Genomic DNA, 23,589 nt, shown 5'->3' with positions numbered 1-23,589 from the left:
ATTCCTGTCCGGCTATCTTGTGCATTTACAGTTTTTAAATTGATTTTCCTGAAAATGCATCATACAATGATATATATCTAAATGTAAAAGTATACATAAAGTGACAGGATTTTACTAATATCACACATCATAGGATCTGTAAATATAGTGTCACGATGCACCACATCAATTCTGATAATTTGGTATCAAAATACAATAGTGGACAGCTTGTGTATTACACCAACATTTCGTCGGCTACTTGTGTGACTTTTATTTTAATTATAGCCGCTCGAGTAAAGCAATGTGGGAAACACTTTAACTTCGAGCGGACCGTTTTGATAGTTTCCGGGTTTTAGCGCAAGGAAATGATGGACGAGCCTGTGGGTGTTGCCTGTGTAGGCGCGTGTCAGACGACATTTTGAACATTGGTGAACTCGTGTGCTTGTTGTGTAGACCTACGGAACCTTCTAAGGTGGCAACCCATCACAGTTCAGGGTTTTATTTGCGGGAGAGCAATGTCTTCATGCTAACTAAAGCGTTAGCCAAGTCAAGCAGAGCAGACTAGTGCCACTACCGGAAATACGCTCTGTTGACCTTCATCGTAAAATACACGACAGCACTCTCGGACCTATGACTTTTATTCTGAAACTTCAAAAAAAGTTGACTGAACGTCCCCGTTTTTGTTGCGTTACGCTTGACGCTCTCGAACTATTTTCACGTATTTTGCTACGTTGTTTCAGTTCATTTTGTTTCTTACATTGTGTGTGTTAAGTGGCTTTTCAGGCATCTGGTAACTTAGTACGAATCATTTGACATCTCTCTTTAACCGCCTGCACGGGAAACATGTCAGACATGTGTAAGGTTTAGTAGGAGTCTTTCAGAAAGAGTTGTCGTTAGGCCTGTTCGGGTTATTTCCATCACTGCCACTGGCTAACAAGTCCCTAAACAGAAATGTCACTCGGGGACTATGAAAGACATTTCGACTCGCTAAATTCCGATTTGGACGGCGGGTCAGTGGTCAGTGAGCGATCCGCGTCGGGCACATATAATGGCGAAGAGGAGAAGCTGCATTACGTTCCTATCCGGATCCTCGGAAGGGGGGCGTTTGGTGAAGCAACCCTGTACCGAAGAACAGAGGTAAGTTGTCTGTCCCAGCCGGGTTTTCTTTCTTTAAAAGGCACCGATCACACTTCATGCCATGCAATAATAACTTTCCTGTTTTCTTACATTTACCATATTTACCTCACCAACAGTGCAAGGGAAATGTGTCTTAAGTTTACATGGTCCCCACAACTTTTTCTTGGACTGGCAATGGGGTTTGCAGTCAGAAGTGATTAGAACCACTGCTCGGTGAAAACAGACTAACTACGTATATATCAAACGTGTGCTCCATGATGATTCTATTTCACACAAGTTCTTTTTCTTATTCTAAACCTCAGAATATTTTGCTTTTCTGTCTATTCTGTAAACTGGTAATAAGCACCATGGAGAAACTTAAACCTGTGCAGGAACAAATCTGGACACTACTATTTATTAATAGTATTGTTATATTAATGGCATGTCCCCTTTGGCTTATAGGACAACTCTCTGGTGGTGTGGAAGGAGGTGGAGCTGAATTCCCTCTCCGAAAGGGAGCGCAGAGATGTCATGAATGAGATAAGCATCCTCTCCATCCTGGAGCACAACAACATCATAGCCTACTTGAATCACTTCATGGATAAAAACACCTTGCTCATTGAGTTGGAGTATTGTAATGGTAAGCAAATATTTAGTCCACTCTGAAGATTTGATTGAGATTAGTTTGAATTCTGTCTATCTGTGGCTGAATGCTAAATGGCCTTCTCATCACAGGAGGAAATCTGTACGATAAAATCAATCACCAGAATGGGGAACTTTTCAGTGAAGAGGTATGAGTGCACCACTGCAGCGCCTGTATTTTAAACAAACAGACTGCTCTCTATTATATCTTCTCCTTTAACGTGTTTCTTTAGGTGGTCATTTGGTACCTGTACCAAATCGCCTCAGCTGTGTCCTACATTCACAAGGCTGGGATCCTCCACAGGTGAGATATTCAGCACATTTTCATGTCCTTATTGGTGACATCTGCAGGACTTTTTATTTTGTTTGTATCTGTGGGTTTTTTTTTTTTGGTAATGGAACCATCCATTTCTGTCTTTTAGAGATATCAAATCTCTGAACATTTTTCTGACCAAGACTGACCTCATCAAGCTGGGCGACTACGGCCTCGCAAAGAAGCTAGACTCTGAGTTTTCAATGGCAGAGACTGTAAGTTGTGACCCCCCCCCCCCCCCCCCCCAAAAAATGTTTTACCGGACTGACTGTGATTTAATAAATATTAATGGATTTTTTTTCACTTTACTCTTCTTCTGTAAATCCAGTGTGTGGGAACTCCATATTACATGTCGCCTGAATTGTGCCAGGGATCAAAGTACAACTTCAAATCAGACATCTGGGCCATGGGTTGTGTCATTTTTGAAGTCCTGGTTCTTACAAGGACATTCGATGCAACGGTTGGTTTGTTAACTTGCTAGAAATAATTTTAATTCTTTGCTTTAATCTGAAAATTAGATTTCGCCCTTACAGAATTTACTAATGTTGCTGCTTGTGTCCACCAGAACGCTCTGAACCTCTGTGTGAAAATAGTCCAGGGCAACTGGACCATGGATGTGAACGCGGATGTGTATTCGTCCGCATTGATCAAACTGGTGTATCAGTGCCTTGATCAAGTGAGTGACGGGAATAATCGGAGAAGAGTGTTGCGTTGGATTGTTGTGAAATAAACGATTTGGTGCCAGAGGTTACACTGTGTGCTCAGGAAACATCTGGTCTCGGGAAGGGATACCACTGTTAAGTTCTTGGGATCTTTTTGTGTTGAAGGACCCCGCAAAGAGGCCTACAGCTGAGCAGATTCTGGGCCAGCCACTCATCTCATGCTGTAGACAGTAAGTTGCTTGAAAATGATTCAGATGCTGTTGGATTCAACAGAGTCAAAACACCCATGACAGCCCACTGACAACTTTGTTCTCTATAAGGGAGCTTGAAGAGCGAGTTGCCCTGCTGAATTCAGCAATGAAAAAACCAAAGTAAGTTGTCAACAGTTGTTTCATATTCTCCAGCGCAAAAGCCTGTCTATAGTAAGATTGTGTGGTTATGTAACTCACTTGATGTCCTGGATGCACCACAGGCTGAGTACAGTGACTGACACCCCTGTGGCTGTGGTGACCACACGCTCAAGGGAGGTGTACTTCTGGGGTGGAGGCAAGTTCACCCCCCAGAAAATGGACACGTTTAAAGGAGGCAGCAGTGGCCAGCATGTATGTGCAGGAGAGAGTCACTTTGCAGTGGTGACCGTGGAAAAGGAGCTGTATACCTGGGCAGTGAGTATTTACCACTCGCCATCACTCTGGGAGAGATTTGCTGGATTCGAGTTGTTCTTGTGCTTCACTACAAGGAGCTCTCTCAAACTTCTCTTCAGAATGTCCAAGGTGGAGCCAAGATGGTAGGCCAGCTGGGTCAGGGAGACCAGTCCTCCTACCGGCAGCCGACAAGGGTGGACCAGCTACAGGGGAAGGCTATCCGACAGGTGGCGTGTGGGGCTGACTTCACTGCCTGCGTCACCGGTGAGTAACAAAACCTTCCTTTAACATCTTTTTAACATCTTTAACATCTTCCTACAAAAAAAACAACAACTTTTTCTGTAAAGATGCATTTTGAACATTCTGCTGCCTTTGCAGATGAGGACCAGATGTACATGTTTGGGTCAGACTATTACGGCTGCATTGGAGTGGAGGGAGAGCTCGGCATGGAGGTTTTGAAACCCGTGCTTTTGGAGTTTTTCGAAGAGCGGCCTGTCCGTCAGGTTTCATGTGGAGACAACCATGTGGCGGTCCTGACTCAGAGTGGGGACATCTACTCCTGGGGCTGCGGAGAGTATGGTACATATAGTTGCTCTATTTCCTTTGGTTTTTGAGCAGAGTAAGCCTCTGCCAGATTGTTTTTGCTGTTATAGTTGTAGCCAGCAGGTGGAGATAGTGGTCTTTTTAAAAATAAATAAAAAAATACAGTCAAAATAGGTGTTCTCAGTTGGATTTGCTCTATTTTCCTGGTGCAGGGCGTCTCGGCCTGGAATGTGAGGATGACTTTTCTTCTCCGATGCAAGTAAGATTTTCTTTCCGGTTCTGGCACGCTCTTGAATGTCTGTCAAGCGGCTAAAACCTTGCAGGAGTCAGTAAGATACAAAGTGTTTTAAGCAATATGGTCCCATTTGTAGCTATTCAAAGTACTGTCTGTTTTCTGGTTTTCCCAGGTGGAGATCCCTAAAGGCGCCATCATCTCCTCAGTGTCATGTGCCAGCGATGGAACCTTCTTTTTAACAGAAACTGGCAAAGTCCTAGCGTGTGGAAACAATGAATTCAACAAGCTTGGTCTGAACCAGGGAATCTCTGGTCTAAAAAACCACCCTGGAGAGGTACTGGGTTCTACATACAGGACTGTAATCATCCAGACTTCAGGGGATGCAGCTATGTTTATGTTTGGTTTCTTTTTCTGTACACCACACCAGGGTTATCAGGGGATCCCGTACATCACTACACTGACTTTGGTAAAGCAGCTGGCGAGGTTCAAGATCCAGGTCATAGCCCCGGGGAAGACCCACACAGCTGCCATTGATGGTACCGTATAAAAAGGCTAATATTTCTCACGTAAGTGAACATTGTCAGCCACCATTTCACAGAAACATCATTTTTCATGATTTTTCTCTTTGCAGAACGTGGTCGTCTGATCACCTTTGGTTGCAACAAGTACGGACAGCTGGGTGTAAAAGACTTTAAGAAACACCCGGGTGTCCAACTCCTTCTCGGACCCTTTGGAGGGAAGATAATGACCAAAGTGTCTTGTGGAGACGGCTTCACCATAGCAGCCACTGAGGGTAAGACCATGCCTAGTCCTGTAGTGCTTCTATTGCAATAATATGTACATTTATTTTTATTGTGCTACTTTTATTTCCTCCCAGAAGCCCCTGACCTTTGGTCCTGAGGAGATATCATCACCTGTTTTTGTATTCCTTGCAGACAATCACATATTTGCATGGGGAAACGCAGGAAACGGGCGACTTGGGATGCCAGCTGATAAGGGATTTGGTTCAGAGGTATGCCCCGCCATGCCAAGGCCTATCTTTGGTTCCCTGCACCATGTACCGGACCTCTCTTGCCGTGGCTGGCACACCATTATCATCATGGGTTAGTAATCACAACCAGACACTTGCACAGTGTACTCGTGCAAGCAGCCAGCTGTCTAATATATATTTATCCTTTGCAGAGAAAGTGCTCACCTCCAAGACTATTCGATCGAACAGCAGTGGACTATCAGTTGGTATTGGTATATACTTTTCTTTGGACACTAATTTGTGTATTGATTCATTTTCCTTGCTTTAGGAATACGTCTACATTTAGTCCTGAAAGTCTACATTGTTATGTGTGTATAGGACTGGGCCAGGAGGCATCGACATCTACGGTGGATCTGGACATACAACCTGGTTCATGGACGGACTGTCGTGACAGGGGTCTTGGTGGTACACGGGAGGATAATAGGGAGGAGTGCCTCATGGAGACTCCCATGATGTCACTGACAAGTCAGACTGGGGACAGCTCCTGCCCTCTCTGGCTCAGAAAGGTTTGTTATCATTGAAAGCACCAAGGAATAAGGAATTGTAAAACGGAAACCTCTGAATGGAGACGCTGTGTTCTAATTCAGGGAGGTTTTCATCCAACAGGAGCTTGAGAATGCAGAGTTCATCCCGATACCAGTTGACGCTGATGGATCCATTCCCGACCAGCTCTCTTCTATCTCCGAGAGCGTCACTCTGCCCTATGAGGAGTTGAAAGAGCTAAAGGCTGCAGCAGAAGCAGTCGGCACTAAGAAAGACCTATCGGTAATGCCAATATTACCTTTCACTTATCTAGACCTGAGTTATGTACTCCAAATAAACACTTCTAGAGTTTCACAGTACTGATGTTCATACCGTGTAATACTGCATTTTTGAAACGCATTCACTATGTCCACTGTTTTTCAGACTAAACGAATGAGCTGTGATAAAGTCAATGGACTGGAGGAGGCTGACTTCTGCAAAAAGGGAGAAACGGGCGCATGCTGCAAAGCAAGTTGCGAGGTCACACAGGTATCAAATCTGCACACTCAGCACTGCAAATTATGATCTAATAATGAAATCCCATTGCCGCAGTATTTGACAAGAAAGCTTATTTTGCAGCTGCGAGAGACGGTCGCTAATCAAGATTTGAGGATCGAGATGCTCGAGAGGCAGGTAAGAAATGTGTCCCCCAAAAAGCTGCCCGTCCGCCTCAGTGCTGAGTTTGATCCTTGTGCATGAGTAACAGCACGTATTCCTGCCGGCTGTAGGTCAATGAGCAGCAAAAGGAGAACGAAAGGCTCTGGGCAGCGATCAATCGTTCAGCGCAAAGGGAAGCAGGATGTGACAGTAACGGAAACCATCCCTCTGATGCCCGAATGCCCGGGGACGGAGGAGAAAGAGGAGGCGCATTCACAAACCACGGGGGCCGATCTTCAGGGGCCAGTGTGTGATTTTACCTGCAGATGTCCTGATTATGGGAGAAGCGTGAATAGCACCTGTTAAGTTAAACCAGCTGGTTAGATGGGGGATCGGAGGCTTGGTTGGACGTGCAGTAGAGGCTGCAGCCTCGTGCCCATTCACAGAGGTTACACGCGTTTGACAGAACGCTAAATTGCATTATTACCATCTGTTACATATGTAATACTGTGTAATACCTTGCACACTCTCATATGCACAGCTGTGTTCACCTGTGTGCAGTAATCTAGCTAGTTTCTCCACATATTGAAATGTTGGCTGGATTCAACATGAAGCACCTGACCCCTGTGAGAGACAATCATAGAGATTGTTGTGTCACTCTGCAATGTGAATGTTGAGTTCATGTTCTGGTGGTGTTGCTGACTTTAAGGGATGTCAGCATTGAGGCTGCTTCGGTCGTTAGTGCCTCATATGTTAGTATTTATCAAATATCAAAGAAGTCCATCTAATGCAAATAGGAAAGCTTTTGCTGATGCATCCAAAGATTCATTTTCCTTTTGCCAATTGTTGAGCGATGTGCTGCCAGGATGTTGGCCAGATTGATCATAACTCAATTTGGCATCATTTTTAATTATTTTATTTCATTCGATATTCTTAAAAAGTGAAAGTGCCAAATACAGAATAGCTTTTAACAGTTTCTCCACATTTATGAGAAGTGACAGCTATTATAAACATTATATAAAAATGATCTTATTCAAATATATACTTTTTTTTACATGTGCATGTTTTATTATCATATGAAAGTATTTGTGTGAAACACGAAACTACTGATTTCATTGTTTTTAATAACCGTTTACTTTTTTATTGCCTTCTTCAACTCTTGAATTGTTGATGGGGAAGCATCTGTAGGTCTGTCTTTGTGATGCGTATGAACAGTTTGAATGTGGAATCATTTATGATATAGCTTACCATGCGTCTATAATGCTGTTTTCTTATTGCATTTTTAACCATTGTATCTGTCGTTTATGTTAATGTTGTTTCCGTATTTTGCATCATTCGTGCAAGCAAATATGTAGTTTGTGTGTGTGTGTGTGTGTGTGTGTGTGTGTGTGTGTAAAACCCTTTTTTCATAGTTCGCTTACAAGCAGTAGCCTCGTGGTCAGTGGTCTGTCAGCAGAATAACACTGGCAGTATTTTCATGCTGTAAAATGTGACGTTGAATACAGTCGGTGTGCCTTAGAAATCTATTGAAACCAAAATTAGTGCAAATGTGAAAATGCTGTGTTGACGGCATCTAAAAATATGATTTATTTGTTGTTAACAATTAACCAAACATTGTGGAGATGTAACAGTTGTATAAAGACTTCTCTCAGTCACGCTGTTGCTTCGTGCTTTGTGTAAAAGCCATAAATAAAACTAACAGTTGTCTTTTCTCGATCGTCAATATTTTCCACAATGAAAGATAGAATACACTGCATTTATTTATATTAGTTGATATTAATATAATCATGTTAGTTTTTAGCTCTTTACAAGACTATCTTAGACACTTCTGTTTAGGTCACATGGAATATATGATGGAAATGTAGACGATAGATCAGAAACCAAACTTGTGTCAGGGCTAGAATCAGACAATGCAGAGACTCTGCTGACTAATGAGATGGTGATGGTTGACTTGATAAGCCGTGGATTTCTTGTTCAAATGGTTCAGCTCTGAAGTTTCTGGGTCAGTTCTGATCTCCTCACTTTGGCTGATGTGCAGTTCCACCTGGGACCTTCCGACTTTTCTGCAGATTCCTTGTATGTCCCTGGTTCTGTCTTTGGTTGTTTTTCTTCAAAACCTGAATAAGACCCAAAAACAGTAAATGCTTACTTAATGCAGACAGAATGACCCACTCTTAAAAACAATACTCCACAGGGGTATGAGTGGTCAACATACTCAAGAGGGTAGCTTTAACATAAACCTCTGTTTGTAAAACTGGTAGGGCTCCCCTTTTAAAGAGACCCACATATCACTGGCCTACCTCTGGACCTCCGCTGTTGGTTTTCAAGAACTCCTCTAAGGCAGATCCCTTGGTCCTGTGAAGGTAGGTGTTGAAGACTCCACGTTTTGATTGTTTAACTTTCTCACAGATTTGGACATGCTTCTGTAGTCTTTCGCCTGCAAACTTTCTGTTGCAAACTTTGCAAAGAAGGAGCTGGTGCCTGGTGTCCGTGCTCTCTTCCTGTCTCAGGTCTGGTCTGCTGGAATGTGAGGGATGAGAAAGTGGTGGAAGCCTTGGTCCTCCTGACGGGTTTCTTCCTTTTGTTGCAGCTTCATGAGAAGCCTTCTGCTGGCTCATTTGAGGCATATCTTGTTCATCGTCAGAAGTCTCCTCACATGTCCTTTCCCTATATTTTTCCTCTCTCTTCCAACCTGTATCGCCCACTGAGGCTGTATTTTGATGTCTTTCTTTTGCTTTCACTGTTCCACCCTGTGACTTCACACCTGTATCTTCCCAAATGCCATTATTTTTTTCATCCCTTTCTTTTCTTCCGGTATGCTCTTTCACTTTTTCCCACCTTGGTTTGTTCAGCTCTCCACTCACTTCTTGCTCAGGAACTGTGATCTGGTGAGTTGCTTTATGACCTTTTTTGTGTGACTCTATTTCCCTTCTTTCCCCCCTGGCTCTTTCTTCCTCATCTTGTGTCTTCATGTGTTGTTTAACATCCTCCTCTTGGCTTTCTTGCACCTTCACTTCTCTTCTTCTCACTGGTTCTCTCCTCTGCTGCTCAGACAGCCTGGATTCTCTCTGGTAGTTTCCCCTCTCTGCTTGTTCCCTGTTGTGTCTCTGCTCTTCACTCTTTTGGTCATCAAGTGCAGCAGTGTCTCTCTGGATCTTTTGTCTTATTTTTTCCTCTACGCGCCACAGCTTCTCCTGTAGCACCAGCTCTTTTGCATGAATTGCTCTGGCCATCTGCAGTTCTCCACTGGGCTGTCTGCCGCCTGAGTCGGTTCTTGGATCTTGGTACTCATTGGTCTTTCCGGTGCCATTTGAATGGTGTTCTAGGGTTAACGAATGGCCTCTTGGTTGTTTTGTAATAGTATTTTTTTCTAAATCATATGGAACAAATGCGTCTTGTTTCGTGGGTTGGAGAGATCTTCTGTGGCTGACAGGCTTGTTTGGAAATGGCTGGTTTACTGCATCTGCTCTCCTACCAGGCACAACACCATGTTGTGCTTCAGTATAGACATCTGCATTTCTTTTTCCTGCAGTGTTGGGCTGCCCTTGATCACTGTGTCTTCTTCCTGTGTATGTGCTCATGACTTCAGCAGTTGTCTTTCAAGTTGTTTTGTTGTGAAAGACACCTGAGCCTTCCACACCAGCTGCTGAGGGTTTTTTCCAGTATAATTTCTAAGAAAAAAAAAAAAAGCATCCAAAAAGTGAGGCTAACAGAGAAAAACATTGAAGGAAAATGCTGTGCAGCTGCAGTGTATGACTATATTTAAAGTAAAAGCACAAGTGTGACTGAATCAAGACGTTATTGCATGCATTTCATGTAATAAGTCTCCTGTTCAAATGGAGAAAAACATTTTATTTTTCAGATTGAATTTGACAATGTAATCTTGACCCTGACATCAGCCATTGACAACTCGCTTTCAACCAAATTACACAGATTAAATTTGCTCAGTCGTCATTAAACTACGTTTACAGTAGATGATTACTTTCTTTAAATTACATACAGTCTGAGCTCTGTCAACCAAAACGCAATCAGCAGATGAAGATTGTTATCCAGAATATGTAAACCAGTCGACCTTGAGTTCTAGTCACCTGCTGTTTTTAAGGTCAGGAGTGAACTGTCACGCTGACCTTTAGGACGGACGAGGAATCCAAAAAGTCTCTAGATTATCCAGATCACCCCAAAAAATACATAAATAAAAAGGGCAAAGAGTTAGAAGTCTTTGCAATAAATAAAAACATTTAACTGACCTTTTGAATGTCGTCTGAATTAAAAGTAACTGTGTGTTTAGCTATCTGTCGACACATAAAGCTACTCTACTTTTTCCTAATGTTTACACTCGTTGCTTAGAAACCAAATATCTCGGGTGTTGTCTGATTGGTCCGTTGATCACTTCCGGAAGTGGAGTCCCGGATGTTTTAAACGAGATCTTTTGGAGCTGGATAGTCGTCTCGCGGCTTCCTGACGACATCCAAGGTGAGTTATATGACATACAACGAGCTTTCCTGTATTCATACGGAATGAATAATACGCTAAACGTGTTAATTATCGAGGTGGTAAATCGTTAGAACATGCATTAGGTTAGCATAGCTTGTAGTAGCTATACCGTAGCTAACAATAATACACAACACGTAGCTAGCTGCTGTCTTGTTTCTCCTGTTCCAGGTACACTATGAGCAACGAAGACCTCATTTCAGTGGATTATGAAATTTTTGGCAGAGTGCAAGGCGTGTTTTTTCGGAAGTACACTCAAGTGAGTTTGACAGTGATCATAAAGTCAGCCTACACATGAACAGGTGTAACTGTCGTGTGAAGTAAATCACTGCTATCTCATTGTTTAGCTTTTCTTTGAGCTGGCAGCCGCGTGTCACAGTCTTGCTGGTGGAGTTAATTTAGTAATATATCATGGATTATGATTTTTTTTTAAGGAAGGAAGCAAGATGTAGCTAAAAGCACCTGGAATAAAATGTTTTTTTTATTTTTTACATTAAAGCTTGTAAACATAAATGTAAAAAAAAACACAAAACGTTTAATTGGAAAATTAGAAGGAATTACTGCACTTTATACAATGAAGAGATCTTAAAGAGATCAAATCCTATAGTGTTCACAACCCATGCTGTACAATGTATCTAACTAATATTCCCATGACGGCCTTACTCTCCATCAGTGTCTGCTATTTTTAATCCACCGTGTTTCATTTTCCAGGCTGAGGGGAGGAAGCTCGGTCTGGTGGGATGGATCCAAAACACAGGCACCGCAACTGTTCAGGGGCAGCTACAAGGCCCACGAAACCAGGTGAAAGAAATGCAAGAATGGCTGAAATCCACCGGAAGCCCCAAGTCACGCATAACCAAGGCAGAGTTTAAGAATGAGAAAACAGTCGATAGCCTAGAACACTCATCTTTTAAGATTGTAAAATAAGATAACCCATAGTTTGTACTTGTAATATTACCTTTGACGCAGATGTTTTATTTATTTTGTTTATTTTATTAGTTGGAATGCATCTCAAGTATTGAAATGATTTATGTTCATCCTTAACATCTACACAATAGTGTAATAAAAGTCCTTCCAGCCTGCATCACATTGTTGAATTTTATTGTAGCAATATAGGGAATATTTGACGAGGTGACTACATTATCCAGAATCCAGCAGACATCCTGGTGAGCAAAAGCAAGCTGCTGCCCTCCTTTGCAAAGGACTGACTCTGCGGGTGGCTGCGGAGAATCACTGACAAAACAGCCAAAGATGTAGGATCAATGAATCCTCAAATTGCGTTCATTTGAATAATTTGGGAAAATACTCATGAAGAAAGTCACTGATGATGTCAGGAGGCAAACAAGAGGTATAGAGGGAGCGGACATGGCGTACAAAATTAAAATCGGACCAACTCTTCACACAAATGTGATGGAATTGGATATTGACTTGTTGTATGACAGAAAGAAAGTGGTACATAAATACAACATGGGCCATAAATGGAATCTGGGGGATTATTAAGAGTGAAGATAATACATTTTCTCCCTTGGCTCGTCATGTGATAAATGATAATTTACTTGTATTTATTCCATTATTTAGTCGAATGTTTGTCTCCTCCGTTGAAAATGTGGCGGGAACAAATAACAGAAATTGTTGTGTGAAAAGATGCTAAGAAGAATGAACTGGAAGTACGATATGGTTAAAAAAAACAAAGCTTTTGTGGATATATATCCGGAGGGAACAACCTAACCTTGACAAGAATGTGATGGTTTGGCTGTACAGTGCATCTGTAACTGTTGCCCTGTACTAAAGCCAACCACATTATTTTAAACAAATAACTGCCTTTTTTTTTTATCAATGTCTGTCTGTTCTCCTGCCTGTTTTTCTCTCTGTCTTTCTTTTGGAGTTGGATATTCTTTTTATGAAACTCATAAAGTTAATAAAATACAAGTCAGTAAACACATGAGATAGCACTCTCCGTACAGTAGGTGGCGCTACGCACATTCACAGCTGGTTGAAATTTGTCAACGAATAAAGGAAAAGTACGTCGAGCAGTAGGTCCTCCACACCGGAAGATGGCGCTGTTAGATTTGGCTGTTGGCTGCTGCGGTCTGCTCTTGATGTTGCACGTTGACTGTAAACAGCAGCCGAGGTTGATTTTAGCATTGTTTTCGATAGTTTTTATTTTTTAATTTTAACAGGCAGTGTATCCCGACTTATTTTAATGTTTCGCAATCACAAAGTTGTGGAACTAGCTAACGTTAGCGTTAAGCTAACGGTACTGAGTGTTAGCTAGCAACGGCTAATTTTAAGACAGCTGAATGTTATGAACACCATGATTAAGTGTTTGCCTAAAGACGTACGGGGGAAACTTCGCTCCGGTGTCGCTCTTCCCTCGCTTCAGCAGTGCATAGAGGAGCTGATCCTGAACAGCATTGATGCCGAGGCGACCTGTGTGGGGGCCAGGATGGACATGGAGGCGTTCAAAGTACAGGTAGTCGACAACGGCGCTGGGATAAATGCTGAGGACTTGGAGTGCGTGGGAAACAGATACTACACAAGCAAATGCAGCACCGTCGAAGACCTGGACAACCTCAGGTGGTATGGCTTCAGGGGAGAAGCCCTGGCGAGTGTCGTCTCACTGGCCACACTAGTTGAAATATCAACCCGCACCAGATCATCTGTGAAAACTCACGTCAAAATCTTCAAAGATGGCAAGGGCATGGATGTGTTTGAGGCAGAGACTGCCCGACCGTCTTCAGGGACAACTGTTGTAATTTGTAACTTCTTCCACAACATGCCAGTCCGGAGGAAGAGGATGGACGCTGTCCTGGAGGGTGAGCGGATCAGACACAGAGTGGAGGCCATTTCACTGGTGCATCCCTCTGTGTCCTTCACCCTGAAGAATGACTGCACAGGAGCCATGATGGTGCAGCTTCCTAAAGCCAGAAACACCTACCACAGGTTTGCTCAGATGCACGGCCTCGGGCGAGCACAGAAACTTGGAGAAATCCGCTGCACGCGTGGACTGTTTGAAGTGATGGGTCACATTGGCAGAGAAGGACACTACAATAGCAGCTTACAGTTCCTGTATGTAAACGACAGACTGCTCCTGAAAACACGGATACACAAGCTCCTGAACTTTCTCCTTCGCAGACTGAGTGCTTCAAATCCGAAGAATGACAGTCCAGACGGGCATTCTGCTCTCAGGAGTCCAAAGCACAAACGAAGCCACGAGCAGCACGGAGTATACGTCATCAATATCAAATGCCCTTACTCGGAGTATGACATATGTCTCGAGCCTGCCAAAACTCTAATAGAGTTCAAAGATTGGGATGGAGTTTTGCTATGTATAGAGGAGGCAGTGAAAGCTTTCCTGAGCAAGGAGAACTTGGTGGCTGTGCTTTCTCACGATGACTTGGACTACGTAGCTCCCGAATTGTTTTGCACTCACAATACAGACCAAGAGGGACATAACACGGGCGACGGTGGCCAAGCAACTAGCGGAGCTTCCTCACTAGATTGTACTTTTGCAATGAAACTGGCATCTGATGCTGTCTATCGAAAGCGCAAGGATGACTGTGTATATGAGGACAATGTTGGTCGGACGGAGTGCAAGGAAGAGACTGAAGAACAGGGGAAGCAAAAGATAACTGCAAATGAGTTGGAAAATATAAATAGTGAAGAAGGTATAAACAAAGAATATAGATCTGAGCCACTGTGTGATCTGGCTAGATCTGATAATAACATTACTGTGGGGGAGGAGCCAGCCTTTAGTGAAGCTGGGGAAGACACTCAAGTGTTATGTGTTTTAAATTCAGTCAGACAACTAGAAAGTGAAAAAGTGGAACCCTCAAAAGAAAAAGAGACGCTATTAAACATAACAGCCTCAACCAGCAGTGGGATTCCAGTAGATGGCGTCTGTCAACAAATTCAACCCGATTTAAACAGTATTGAGCTAATATTACCTGACTGTCAGGGTGCAGGAGGACAAGAAATTACTTTAATAAGTAACGGAAGGATCGGCCTGTCTGATCCATACATTCATGAAAGACTGCTGACTCAGGACCCGTCCCAAATCAACAAGTCGGTATTTCAGCGACAGGTTTTAGCGCCGAAATGTGAAGAGAGATCCTTTGCATCAAAACGCAAAATCTCACTGTATGCAGGCCACGGCAGAACTAGTCAGGAACCATCCAACGACATAACTCCCTCAAAGTTTCACCGAATTTCAACTTGTCAAAAGCTGTCTTTACGTAAGGAGTCTGGATCCCTTGAGAAGTTCAGAAGAATATGTGGCCAAGCTGGTGAGCTGAAATTGCCCTCTCAAGAGACTCATCAAGTGAGTCATACTAGACTTCCTCAGACAGACAGCTTTGTATTGAATTCCCAGAATGTGTCTGTTTGCCAGAAAGACCAGCAAGAAAAAGAAGAGACACGGAGCAGCCTCCGAAGACCACAAACCCACTTGGCATTCACCAAGTTAAAACCAGTCTCAGGGCAGAATGAAGGCAAAATATCTTTGGCAGCAAAACTCGTCCATTTGAAACGACACAGGACAGACGATTCAAACGTATCGCCACACTTGTCGAGGACGACCTCGCAGGACAATACCCGTCTCCGTCGTGAGTCCCCGAATCCTGAGCCGGTCCTGGGTTGCTGTGAAAGTCCTCTACTGGCTGAGAGGGAAGAGGACACAACATCTGGGGACTGGCTTCATCACTACGACACATCTGTGGGGAAGACGGTTTATGTCAACAAAGTGACGGGCCTCAGCCGATATGAACACCCGCCCACGGAAGAAACGCAGGCCTGCTGTACATCTGACGTCACCAATATGGCAGTTAGTGTCGTCTCTGAAATGGGTGAGTTGGCAGCTTATCAGCAGGTGATGTTGACATGATAGTAACTGGAAGTAGTGCTCAATATTAACCAATATTAACCTTCACTGAACTGTAGGGATGGAATACAGATGTTACCCGTTTCAGGTGGATCTAGTGTTGCCCTTCCTCCCTAAATCCAGGACAGAACGAGTGATTAGTTCAGTGCTTGATGGCAGTGGTACCCGGCAGACAGATCAGACTGTAGATGGTAGGCTGCCTTACACACACACACACACACACACACACACACACACACACACACACACACACACTCGTATACAAAATGATTATTGGTTTGTGTTCATGTTTGATATTGTTTGTCTTATCAGATGTTGAGAGGTCGGACTCACTGAAGTCGTTGTACTCAAAATGGAATAATCCCGTGTTTGTCTGCCCTCCTACGGTAAACAACACTTGTTTGTTAATAACTCTGTAAGGATTTAAATAAGTTTAGTGTCTTAATATTTAGAATTGACTGTTTTTAGTGATGCATTATGAACTCTACTCTGCCTCCAGGTGGGTGTGGACATATCGAGTGGGCAAGCCGACGGACTGGCTGTCAAGATCCACAACATCCTGTTTCCTTACCGTTTCTCTAAAGCCATGATTCACTCAATGAAGGCAAATGTCTCTTCTGACAAAATGTTCTTTTATAATGCTTCATCCATTCAACCTGCATTGATTTTTATGAAGTAACTGCTATTTAATCGCCTTATAGGTTATTCATCAGGTGGATAAGAAGTTTCTTGCATGTCTCATCAACACAAGAGATGAGGAGTCTGCAGCACTCGGTGAAACTGAAGGTATAGACGGGACTTAACTGTTTGTCATTTGTTGATTCATCCGCATCTCATGCTCTTTATGTTGAAACCCCAGGAAACCTTCTGGTGCTGGTAGATCAACACGCTGCACACGAGAGAGTTCGACTTGAAAATCTACTTGCAGGTTAAAAAGATTGAGCACTGTTAGATTAACAGTGCTGTTTCTGGGACCCTGATGTGATGCCACAGTCATAAATGTATGTCCTGTCATAGATTCTTATGAGGAGGACCCAGAGGCACCCGGGGAGAGACGTCTGTGTTCATCAACCATTTTGCCACCTCTCGAGATCAGCGTAACAGAGGAAGAGCAGCGGCTGCTGAGGTGTGTGTTACTGTGTTTACAGAGCTACAGGCTTAAAGGTGAAGTCTGACAATATAAATGTGTTCAGTAAGTGTGGCTGAAGGCAATTTGTTCCAACACTTGTTGGCTCAAATGCCCTCATTCAGTAGCATCGGCACTCTAATGATGTGGCAGCCTGTATTAATAGTAGAGGGTACGTCCCCAAATGTCTCTGTATTTCTCTTGTAATCCAATGACAAGAAAATCGCGTCGGTTTCCAGACAGTAGAATGAGTCAACTCTTAAGTGAGCACTTTGCTTGATTTGGACACGGACGTCATGAATCTGTAACCGCCGACACAGTCGGTCAACTCAGAAGCCTGTTGTCATCTTTCAAACTTACATTTTCCAAACCTAAATAAACGATACGCTCTACTGTGGCCTGGGCTGTAAATGTTTTAAACCAACGTTCACCATGGCTGGGTTGTTGTTTTTGCTTTTAAAGCTCAAACTCTTTCTGTTTAATTCCTCGTCTATACTGCATTCTAATTGACACTGATGGTTTATTTCAAACCTGTCTGTTTCCTGTCATGGGTACTGTTATGTTCGCATGTTGGTCGAGCGGTGTTTTCTGTATCGCTGATGGACTCTTCCTCTTAAAGGTCTTGTGGAGCACATTTGCGGAGTTTGGGCCTGGAAGTGAAGTTCTCCCAGGCAGCGACTCCACAAGCTTTCGTGGGAAAGGTGCCGCTGTGCTTCATGGAAAAGGAGAGTAATGAGCTCAGGCGCGGGAGACGATCTGTTATCAAGCCTATTGTTAAGGTAAGACTTAAGAAACCATCTGTTGTATCGCTTGTTTAGCCAAGTGATTATCTCACAATTCTTCTTTTTCCCTACAATCACACATCAGGAGTATCTTCAAGAGCAGATTGAGGCAAGTTTGGAAGTGTTTTTTCAAGTCCCTAAACCCTTTTTGTATGGAGAAAATATAACATTAACTTAATAAAGGCTAACATGCAACATTTCAATTGTTTTTCTCAGTTACTCCGCTCCACTGGTAGAGTAAGAGGAACTCTGCCTCTCACTGTGCTGAAGGTGCTGGCCTCGCTAGCATGCCATGGTACGGTTACATTATTTCTCTTGTGCATTGATGTTTCAATAAGTGACAGTTTCCCCACTGATATCTTGTTGCACATCGCTTTAATACATGTATGCATTAAACAGGTGCCATCAAATTCAACGACAGCCTGAGTAGAGAGGAATGCTGCAGCTTGGTGGCATCCTTGTCCTCCTGTCAGTTGCCCTTCCAGTGTGCCCATGGCCGGCCATCCATTGCTCCCTTAGTAGACACCCTCCATTTGGACAAAGACGAGAAGGTACTAGAATAGACGAGCGCATCTGAACTTTGTACTAGATATACTATTTAAGGCATTTTACAATCCGTTGGTGACTGAGCATTTTTGTCCCCTGCAGGAATTACAGAAACCCAACCTCCAAAAGCTGAGAGGAATGTATAAAGCGTGGGAACTATATGGAAATGGATAAGTGGGTGTGTCTTTACTGTCAACAAAATGAATTGTAACTCATCGAAATTAAATGGCTTAAATAGTCAAATTACTCCCAAAGCCCTGTGACCGAATCCTCTTGTTTGTCTTTTTATATAAACAACATATTTAACATATAAAACAAATGAATACACAAAAACAGGTTTATAAAGGAATCGTTCATTTGCTATTACACCATTCTTAAACTGAATTAAACACCACAAGTATGATTGACGGTCTCTTGTCTGCACAGTGGAAAAATATTGATATTTTATCAAAACAACCCAACACCAGTTTGATTGGTATTTCGTGGAGAGGACAAAAAATACAACTTGATTTAGAAAACATAAAAATTGTGATATCTGTTGTTTTTTCAAATGAACCCTTCAAATATTATCACATTATCACAAACGCAGCAAAAGGCACATTGTGGCGACCTTGTATACGTTTCCAAACGTTCAGTCCCTCAGTGTCCCTCAGGCTGCGCTCAAAAAAACGTATTTACTCGATCAACTTCTTGGTCTTGAAGAATCGTTTCAAATAGAGAATCTGCCACGCCGCCAAGAAAACAGCAGACGGACACGACACTGAAGAGCTGCAGCCGCGTGTTGGTGGAACCTGTTTAAGAAAGGAATTTGCAGTTAAATAGTGTCAAAACTTCAACTTGATAGTTTCAGATACATGAATCACACTGAGGAGAAAACTGCTGCAGCTCAGTTCAAAGCCATAAGCTTGCTCCTCTTCTAGCTAAACAGGTGATTTACATCTGCTCTGATTTCTCACATGTGGCCAAAAGAGAAACATCATCCGTCACTCTGCAATGTTCTGCCTAAGTGGTGATTATCATCTGCAGTAAAGATATTGCTCTATTAGTTTACTATTTGTTTGTCGCATCTCTTTCCCTCGTTCCCTCAGGTAGCTGAAGTCATCTGCAATGGACTGTGAGAGGTGCTCAAGATGCATTAGCTTCGCCTCAAGGGGGGTCAGTTTCTCCAAATTTTCAATCTGACGAAGAGGTTGCAAGAGTAATTTTTGTCATGTTGCGCCATCATACATTGAATTATCAGTAGTAGTTTGGATTAATAGTAATGGTACTGATGCTATGTGATGTAATAGTATAACACGGCCCCTCACCTCTGTGTTGTTCTCGGCTTCCACACCATGCTTCAGGTTCAGTATGACCAGTTGGTCTGGGACCCTGCCAGTGCCTAATGATGAGCAATAACACACTTATTTAGTTATTTGACAGAAAATAATTTGGATTAAGCGTGACTTTACACCCCAATTGTGCATGTTTTTGTTTGTCCAATTGAGTTGGAATATTACCTCTATCACTAATAATTAATTGAGAAAAGATTGTACCTCACTCACCCATTGGAGATATGCTGTTGAAGCGAACGCCAAACTGGTCGTAACTTTCTGTTATGAATGAAAATTCTCCTTGGTGTACAACATGTCCCCCAAAGAATCATTGATCTGAGGAGAATAACATTTGTTTAAATGCCCCTATACTTTTTTTGATTATTCACATTACACATTTTGTTTTGGTGAAAAAAATATTTGACAGAATATCAAAACAATTTACAAGAATATTCATTGCAGGATTCATTTTTAGTGTATTTTTAATCTTTCATTTTCTTTTTTTAATAAAAACGTAGAAAACAACTTGTTTGATTTAAGAAACCGCCAAGATGAACATTACAGCTGCCGTGCGGGTACCTTCAAATTAGTCCTGGTTTTTGGATCTTCGTCCACTTCGTAATCGCCTAAAACGAGCACGTCTTTGTGGATGTTTTCTTGCAGACATTTCATAGAGTTGACCGGCAGGTAGAATGTAATAGAAAGCACCGGGTCCAAAAGGACCGGGATCAGCAGGAAAACGCCAAGTTTAGACATGCTGCCAAACCCCTTATTGTGATGATCAGAGTGACGGTTGATCCCGCGCCTGTCAGATGCTGACCCCGCCCCCTTCGTTCGTCTCCCTCCAGTTCCGGGGCGCGTCACGTGACTTCTCCGCCCCCACATGTGCAGCCTCTCCTCTTCGCCACCTCCGCCCCAAGTAAACAATTTCAGCATCATTTCATTATGTCTGCCAGCAGCTCCCGATTCGTATCTTTGTAAAAGGCAGCCCCGGAGTGCTGAGGTTATCCAGATGTCTGTCTGACGGTTAACGTTAAGTAAACAAATAAATAAACTGGAGAAGCACATGTTTCATCAAATGAAATGGTGAGGACATTTGGTTAATCTGTAAGAGAAGACAAAGTGTATATTTTGAAATGCTCGTGCAAAATGCGTTGACCTTGCAATAAAATGAGCTTTTACATTATTACAAGTCAGTGTGTGTTGTCCGGCTATTTAAGGAGCCTACTTGAGTGTTTTTTTTACCCTTGAATAAGTAAATGCACCAGGACATCATCGCAGGAAATTGTTAGCCTGCATATATGTATTTATAAATAGGCTCACGCTTCTCACCCCACGTTGCATTCAGATGAAGCCGATATTTGTGAATGGGAGTGAAAACTGCTGTATGGCTTTCGAGCAGTGACGAAGTTTTGACCACATCTGAGACATGTTGTAACATATCACTCGTGGAGGAAATATACTGGATGCTAAATGTCAAAATAATGTCGTTTTAACCCGAAAAGTAGGCCTGTGTGTCTGTCCGTCTGACCATCCTCCCCCCTCCGCGGATGGTACAGTCTTATTTCATTCATAAAATTCTAGCGGAGCATAAAAGGAGGGGCTTGCATTCTAGTCGTCCAGTTACCAGGTATATACCTGGAGAACAGCGGAAGGCCAGAGTCACATTTGTCATTGATCAGGACTTGTGTTTTTCCCCCCCTCGTGATGTATCATAATAACCTGACGCCTGACATGGATTCAGTCTCTTCCACCTGCCGGCCAGAGTCTCCTGTCGGGACACTTTTCCAGAAGACGCCAGAAGAGGCGAGCTCTCCAGCTTCCTCCTTAGAGAGCAATGCAAAGGTATGAATGGCTTTGTTGATCATACAGTCAACATGCAGCCCAGGAGGCGCTCTGTTCACGAGCTAATTGAGCGCCCTTTTTTTTTTTTTTTTTTACGTGGTCCACAGACTGATTGTTAGCATTCTAGGTGGGGGGAGGGGGAACTGATTGATAAGATTTTAATTAACTCGGTGCGCTTTATTTATTTTTTTAATCATCGTTCTTTTGTAAAAATGCATTTGCTGAATACATTTGACGTGCGATCGGCGTGGGTTGATGTGACAAATTAGCACCGTTGTCCGGGTTGTTGTGATTCCGACGTCCTGGGACCAAATGTGAGCGTGTCGATGCAGCGGTTCATTGAGAAAAATAAATCTATTCAGGAGACTCCACAGCATCTCTGCGTCAGCGTTGACGTCAGAAACCATGATAAAGTCAAATATTGATCTGGAGAAGGCTATTTCTGGATGGGTTTATTTCAAGAAAATATAACACATGCAGGCTGCCTTCTGTTTTAGTCTCTAAACATACGATGTGTGGGTTTAATTGAGGATTGTTATCACAATAGGATCCACTCGAAGCCACTAATGGCATGGGAATATATTTATTTTAAGAAATCTTTATTATAGTCCTCATTGTGGATTATTTCCCTTTTTCAGGAGCTCTGCCAAGACATGAGCGTTGAAGACACTCCATTTGTTCCAACAGTCACTGCAATTTCCTCTACCCCAGATTTCCAGTGGATGGTCCAGCCTACAATTATTACATCCGTCTCCCTGTCTCTGGGTAGCAAGCAAGCCAATGAACCACAAAGCTCTCACCAGGCAACACCCAAAGTGGGCGGGAATAAGGGCAAAAATGCTGCCAGAAAGGGGAAAACAGATCAGGTAGGTGAGCTCAGATGAAGTCTACCTGCCATTGGACAGAATAGTCAATAGTGTAAATTTACATATGCTTGTCTGAATTCCTTGTGTGCAACAGTGCTATTGTGCATGCTCCTCTGGTGCCGTGTGCCTTTCTTAGGCAGTCAATTTATATTCAGGTCACAGCAAGTCTGCAACAATGGTCTATTTTTAGACGCATTGCAGCGAAACATGCTTTTGCCATTCTTCAGAGGGGGAATTGGCAACAGATGCAGCGGGATTAGAGGATGAAATGGCTGCATTCTTCAAGGTAATAACTGAATTATTTCCTTCACATCCCAGCTGTCTCCAGAGGAGGAAGAGAAAAAGAGGGTAAGGAGGGAGAGGAATAAAATGGCTGCAGCAAAATGTCGCAACAGACGGAGGGAACTCACGGATACACTGCAAACTGTAAGTAAACAGTGATTTGTTTACTCAGCTGTCATATGCACCCACTGTTTGCGTGTGTGTTATCTAACGTGGATGATTCTGGATGTCGATCTATCTGAAGGAGACAGACGAGCTGGAGGAGGAAAGAGCAGCCCTGGAGACGGAAATAGCCAACCTCCTGAAAGAGAAAGAACGGCTTGAATTCATCCTTGCCACACACAAACCAGTGTGCCAGATGTCAGAAGAGTTGGAGTCTATCTTCAAGGAGCCCACGGGGTCCCCAGAGCTACCGCCCAGTCCGGACGAGGACCGACTCCCAGAGGATGGCACCCAGGAAGCTCCCTCGCTCCAAGACATGGATATCTCCAGTGATCCGTCCACAGCCATCTCTGGGAACTCCGACATCTTGCTGTGCGCCAGTGCTGAAATCAACATCTGCGATCTTGAGCCCTCTCTGGACATTAAGGAAGGGCTGCTGGAGAATATGTTACCCAGTTTGGAGGAGAAAACCCCCATGGAGACGGCTCGATCCGTGCCAGACATCGATCTGAGCAGTTCCCTCGGGGTCTCGGACTGGGAGACCCTCTACAAGTCTGTCTCCAGCGACCTGGAGCCTCTCAGCACTCCGGTGGTGACCTCCACCCCCACCTGCAGCAGCTACCTGTCTGTGTTCACATTCGCCTGTCCCGAGATGGACTATCTCACAGAGGGACTAGACGGTCATAAAGGCGGAGGGGGCAAGGCTGAATCGGTGGATCTCCTCAACTCCCCAACTCTCCTGGCCTTATAATGTACAGAGGGAAGTGATCTGTGTGATCTCTCTAGTATTTCTGTTTGAAATGATATGAACAACATATGCCACAGTATGCTGGAATAAGTTCATAAAATGTCATGTGTTTGTGAATAAGCAAACGTACAATCTTTCTCCAGATACATAGCCAACAGTGTGATGTAGCGGAAAGCATGGCTTTTACTTTCACAGGTGGGGCTGAAGTACGTTTTGACTTTACAACGCATGCTGAAAAATTCCAAATAATTCTCAAAGCTATCTAT

General features: G+C 43.2%; 5 protein-coding genes across 9 annotated transcripts; 4 read left to right on the top strand and 1 right to left on the bottom strand.

Moving 5' to 3' along the window:
* The first annotated feature begins 306 nt into the window (after positions 1–306).
* Positions 307–9,221, top strand: nek9 (NIMA related kinase 9). 2 transcript variants are annotated; one of them, XM_031847985.1, is made up of 23 exons: positions 307–1,116; positions 1,558–1,735; positions 1,831–1,886; positions 1,971–2,041; positions 2,160–2,265; positions 2,379–2,510; positions 2,616–2,726; positions 2,878–2,942; positions 3,033–3,083; positions 3,185–3,377; positions 3,476–3,620; positions 3,735–3,935; positions 4,112–4,158; positions 4,307–4,468; positions 4,562–4,670; positions 4,766–4,927; positions 5,070–5,237; positions 5,317–5,370; positions 5,483–5,670; positions 5,771–5,929; positions 6,071–6,175; positions 6,266–6,319; positions 6,415–9,221. In XM_031847985.1, exons 1-23 carry the CDS (start codon positions 931–933, stop codon positions 6,595–6,597), a joined length of 2,886 nt encoding a protein of 961 aa, XP_031703845.1. In that variant the 5' UTR covers positions 307–930; the 3' UTR covers positions 6,598–9,221. The 2 variants fall into 2 exon arrangements, with proteins under 2 accessions (XP_031703845.1, XP_031703843.1); XM_031847983.1 differs by having other exon boundaries at positions 5,317–5,376.
* zc2hc1c (zinc finger, C2HC-type containing 1C) lies at positions 7,426–10,618 on the bottom strand. 2 transcript variants are annotated; one of them, XM_031847987.1, is made up of 3 exons: positions 10,531–10,618; positions 8,584–9,954; positions 7,426–8,400 (listed from the first exon to the last, which is right to left on the bottom strand). In XM_031847987.1, the coding sequence occupies exons 2-3, from the start codon at positions 9,862–9,864 to the stop codon at positions 8,302–8,304; spliced, it is 1,380 nt and encodes a 459-aa protein (XP_031703847.1). In that variant the 5' UTR covers positions 9,865–9,954; positions 10,531–10,618; the 3' UTR covers positions 7,426–8,301. The 2 variants fall into 2 exon arrangements, with proteins under 2 accessions (XP_031703847.1, XP_031703846.1); XM_031847986.1 differs by having other exon boundaries at positions 10,372–10,609.
* A 102-nt stretch (positions 10,619–10,720) lies between these two features.
* On the top strand, positions 10,721–13,087 carry acyp1 (acylphosphatase 1, erythrocyte (common) type). Of its 2 annotated transcripts, XM_031847920.1 has the most exons (3): positions 10,721–10,756; positions 10,946–11,033; positions 11,486–13,087. In XM_031847920.1, the coding sequence occupies exons 2-3, from the start codon at positions 10,953–10,955 to the stop codon at positions 11,699–11,701; spliced, it is 297 nt and encodes a 98-aa protein (XP_031703780.1). In that variant the 5' UTR covers positions 10,721–10,756; positions 10,946–10,952; the 3' UTR covers positions 11,702–13,087. The 2 variants fall into 2 exon arrangements, with proteins under 2 accessions (XP_031703780.1, XP_031703779.1); XM_031847919.1 differs by lacking the exon at positions 10,721–10,756 and having other exon boundaries at positions 10,772–11,033.
* mlh3 (mutL homolog 3 (E. coli)) lies at positions 12,827–20,199 on the top strand. 2 transcript variants are annotated; one of them, XM_031847918.1, is made up of 13 exons: positions 12,827–15,618; positions 15,713–15,844; positions 15,966–16,039; positions 16,153–16,257; positions 16,355–16,439; positions 16,513–16,581; positions 16,671–16,779; positions 17,399–17,558; positions 17,647–17,670; positions 17,778–17,856; positions 17,961–18,112; positions 18,210–18,285; positions 19,196–20,199. In XM_031847918.1, the coding sequence occupies exons 1-12, from the start codon at positions 13,080–13,082 to the stop codon at positions 18,279–18,281; spliced, it is 3,600 nt and encodes a 1,199-aa protein (XP_031703778.1). In that variant the 5' UTR covers positions 12,827–13,079; the 3' UTR covers positions 18,282–18,285; positions 19,196–20,199. The 2 variants fall into 2 exon arrangements, with proteins under 2 accessions (XP_031703778.1, XP_031703777.1); XM_031847917.1 differs by lacking the exon at positions 19,196–20,199 and having other exon boundaries at positions 12,828–15,618; positions 18,210–18,375.
* Positions 20,200–21,042: 843 nt separating this feature from the next.
* Positions 21,043–23,574, top strand: fosaa (v-fos FBJ murine osteosarcoma viral oncogene homolog Aa). Its single transcript, XM_031847527.1, has 4 exons — positions 21,043–21,265; positions 21,904–22,131; positions 22,450–22,557; positions 22,658–23,574. Exons 1-4 carry the CDS (start codon positions 21,128–21,130, stop codon positions 23,324–23,326), a joined length of 1,143 nt encoding a protein of 380 aa, XP_031703387.1. The 5' UTR covers positions 21,043–21,127; the 3' UTR covers positions 23,327–23,574.
* The last annotated feature ends 15 nt before the right edge of the window (positions 23,575–23,589 follow it).

This window comes from Anarrhichthys ocellatus, unplaced genomic scaffold (assembly GCF_004355925.1).
Source record: "Anarrhichthys ocellatus isolate YVR2014 unplaced genomic scaffold, GSC_Weel_1.0 scaffold7, whole genome shotgun sequence".
Taxonomy (NCBI): Eukaryota; Metazoa; Chordata; class Actinopteri; order Perciformes; family Anarhichadidae; genus Anarrhichthys; species Anarrhichthys ocellatus.
The sequence above is the reverse complement of the archived record's forward strand: the minus strand, read 5'-3'. Positions and strand labels throughout refer to the sequence as shown.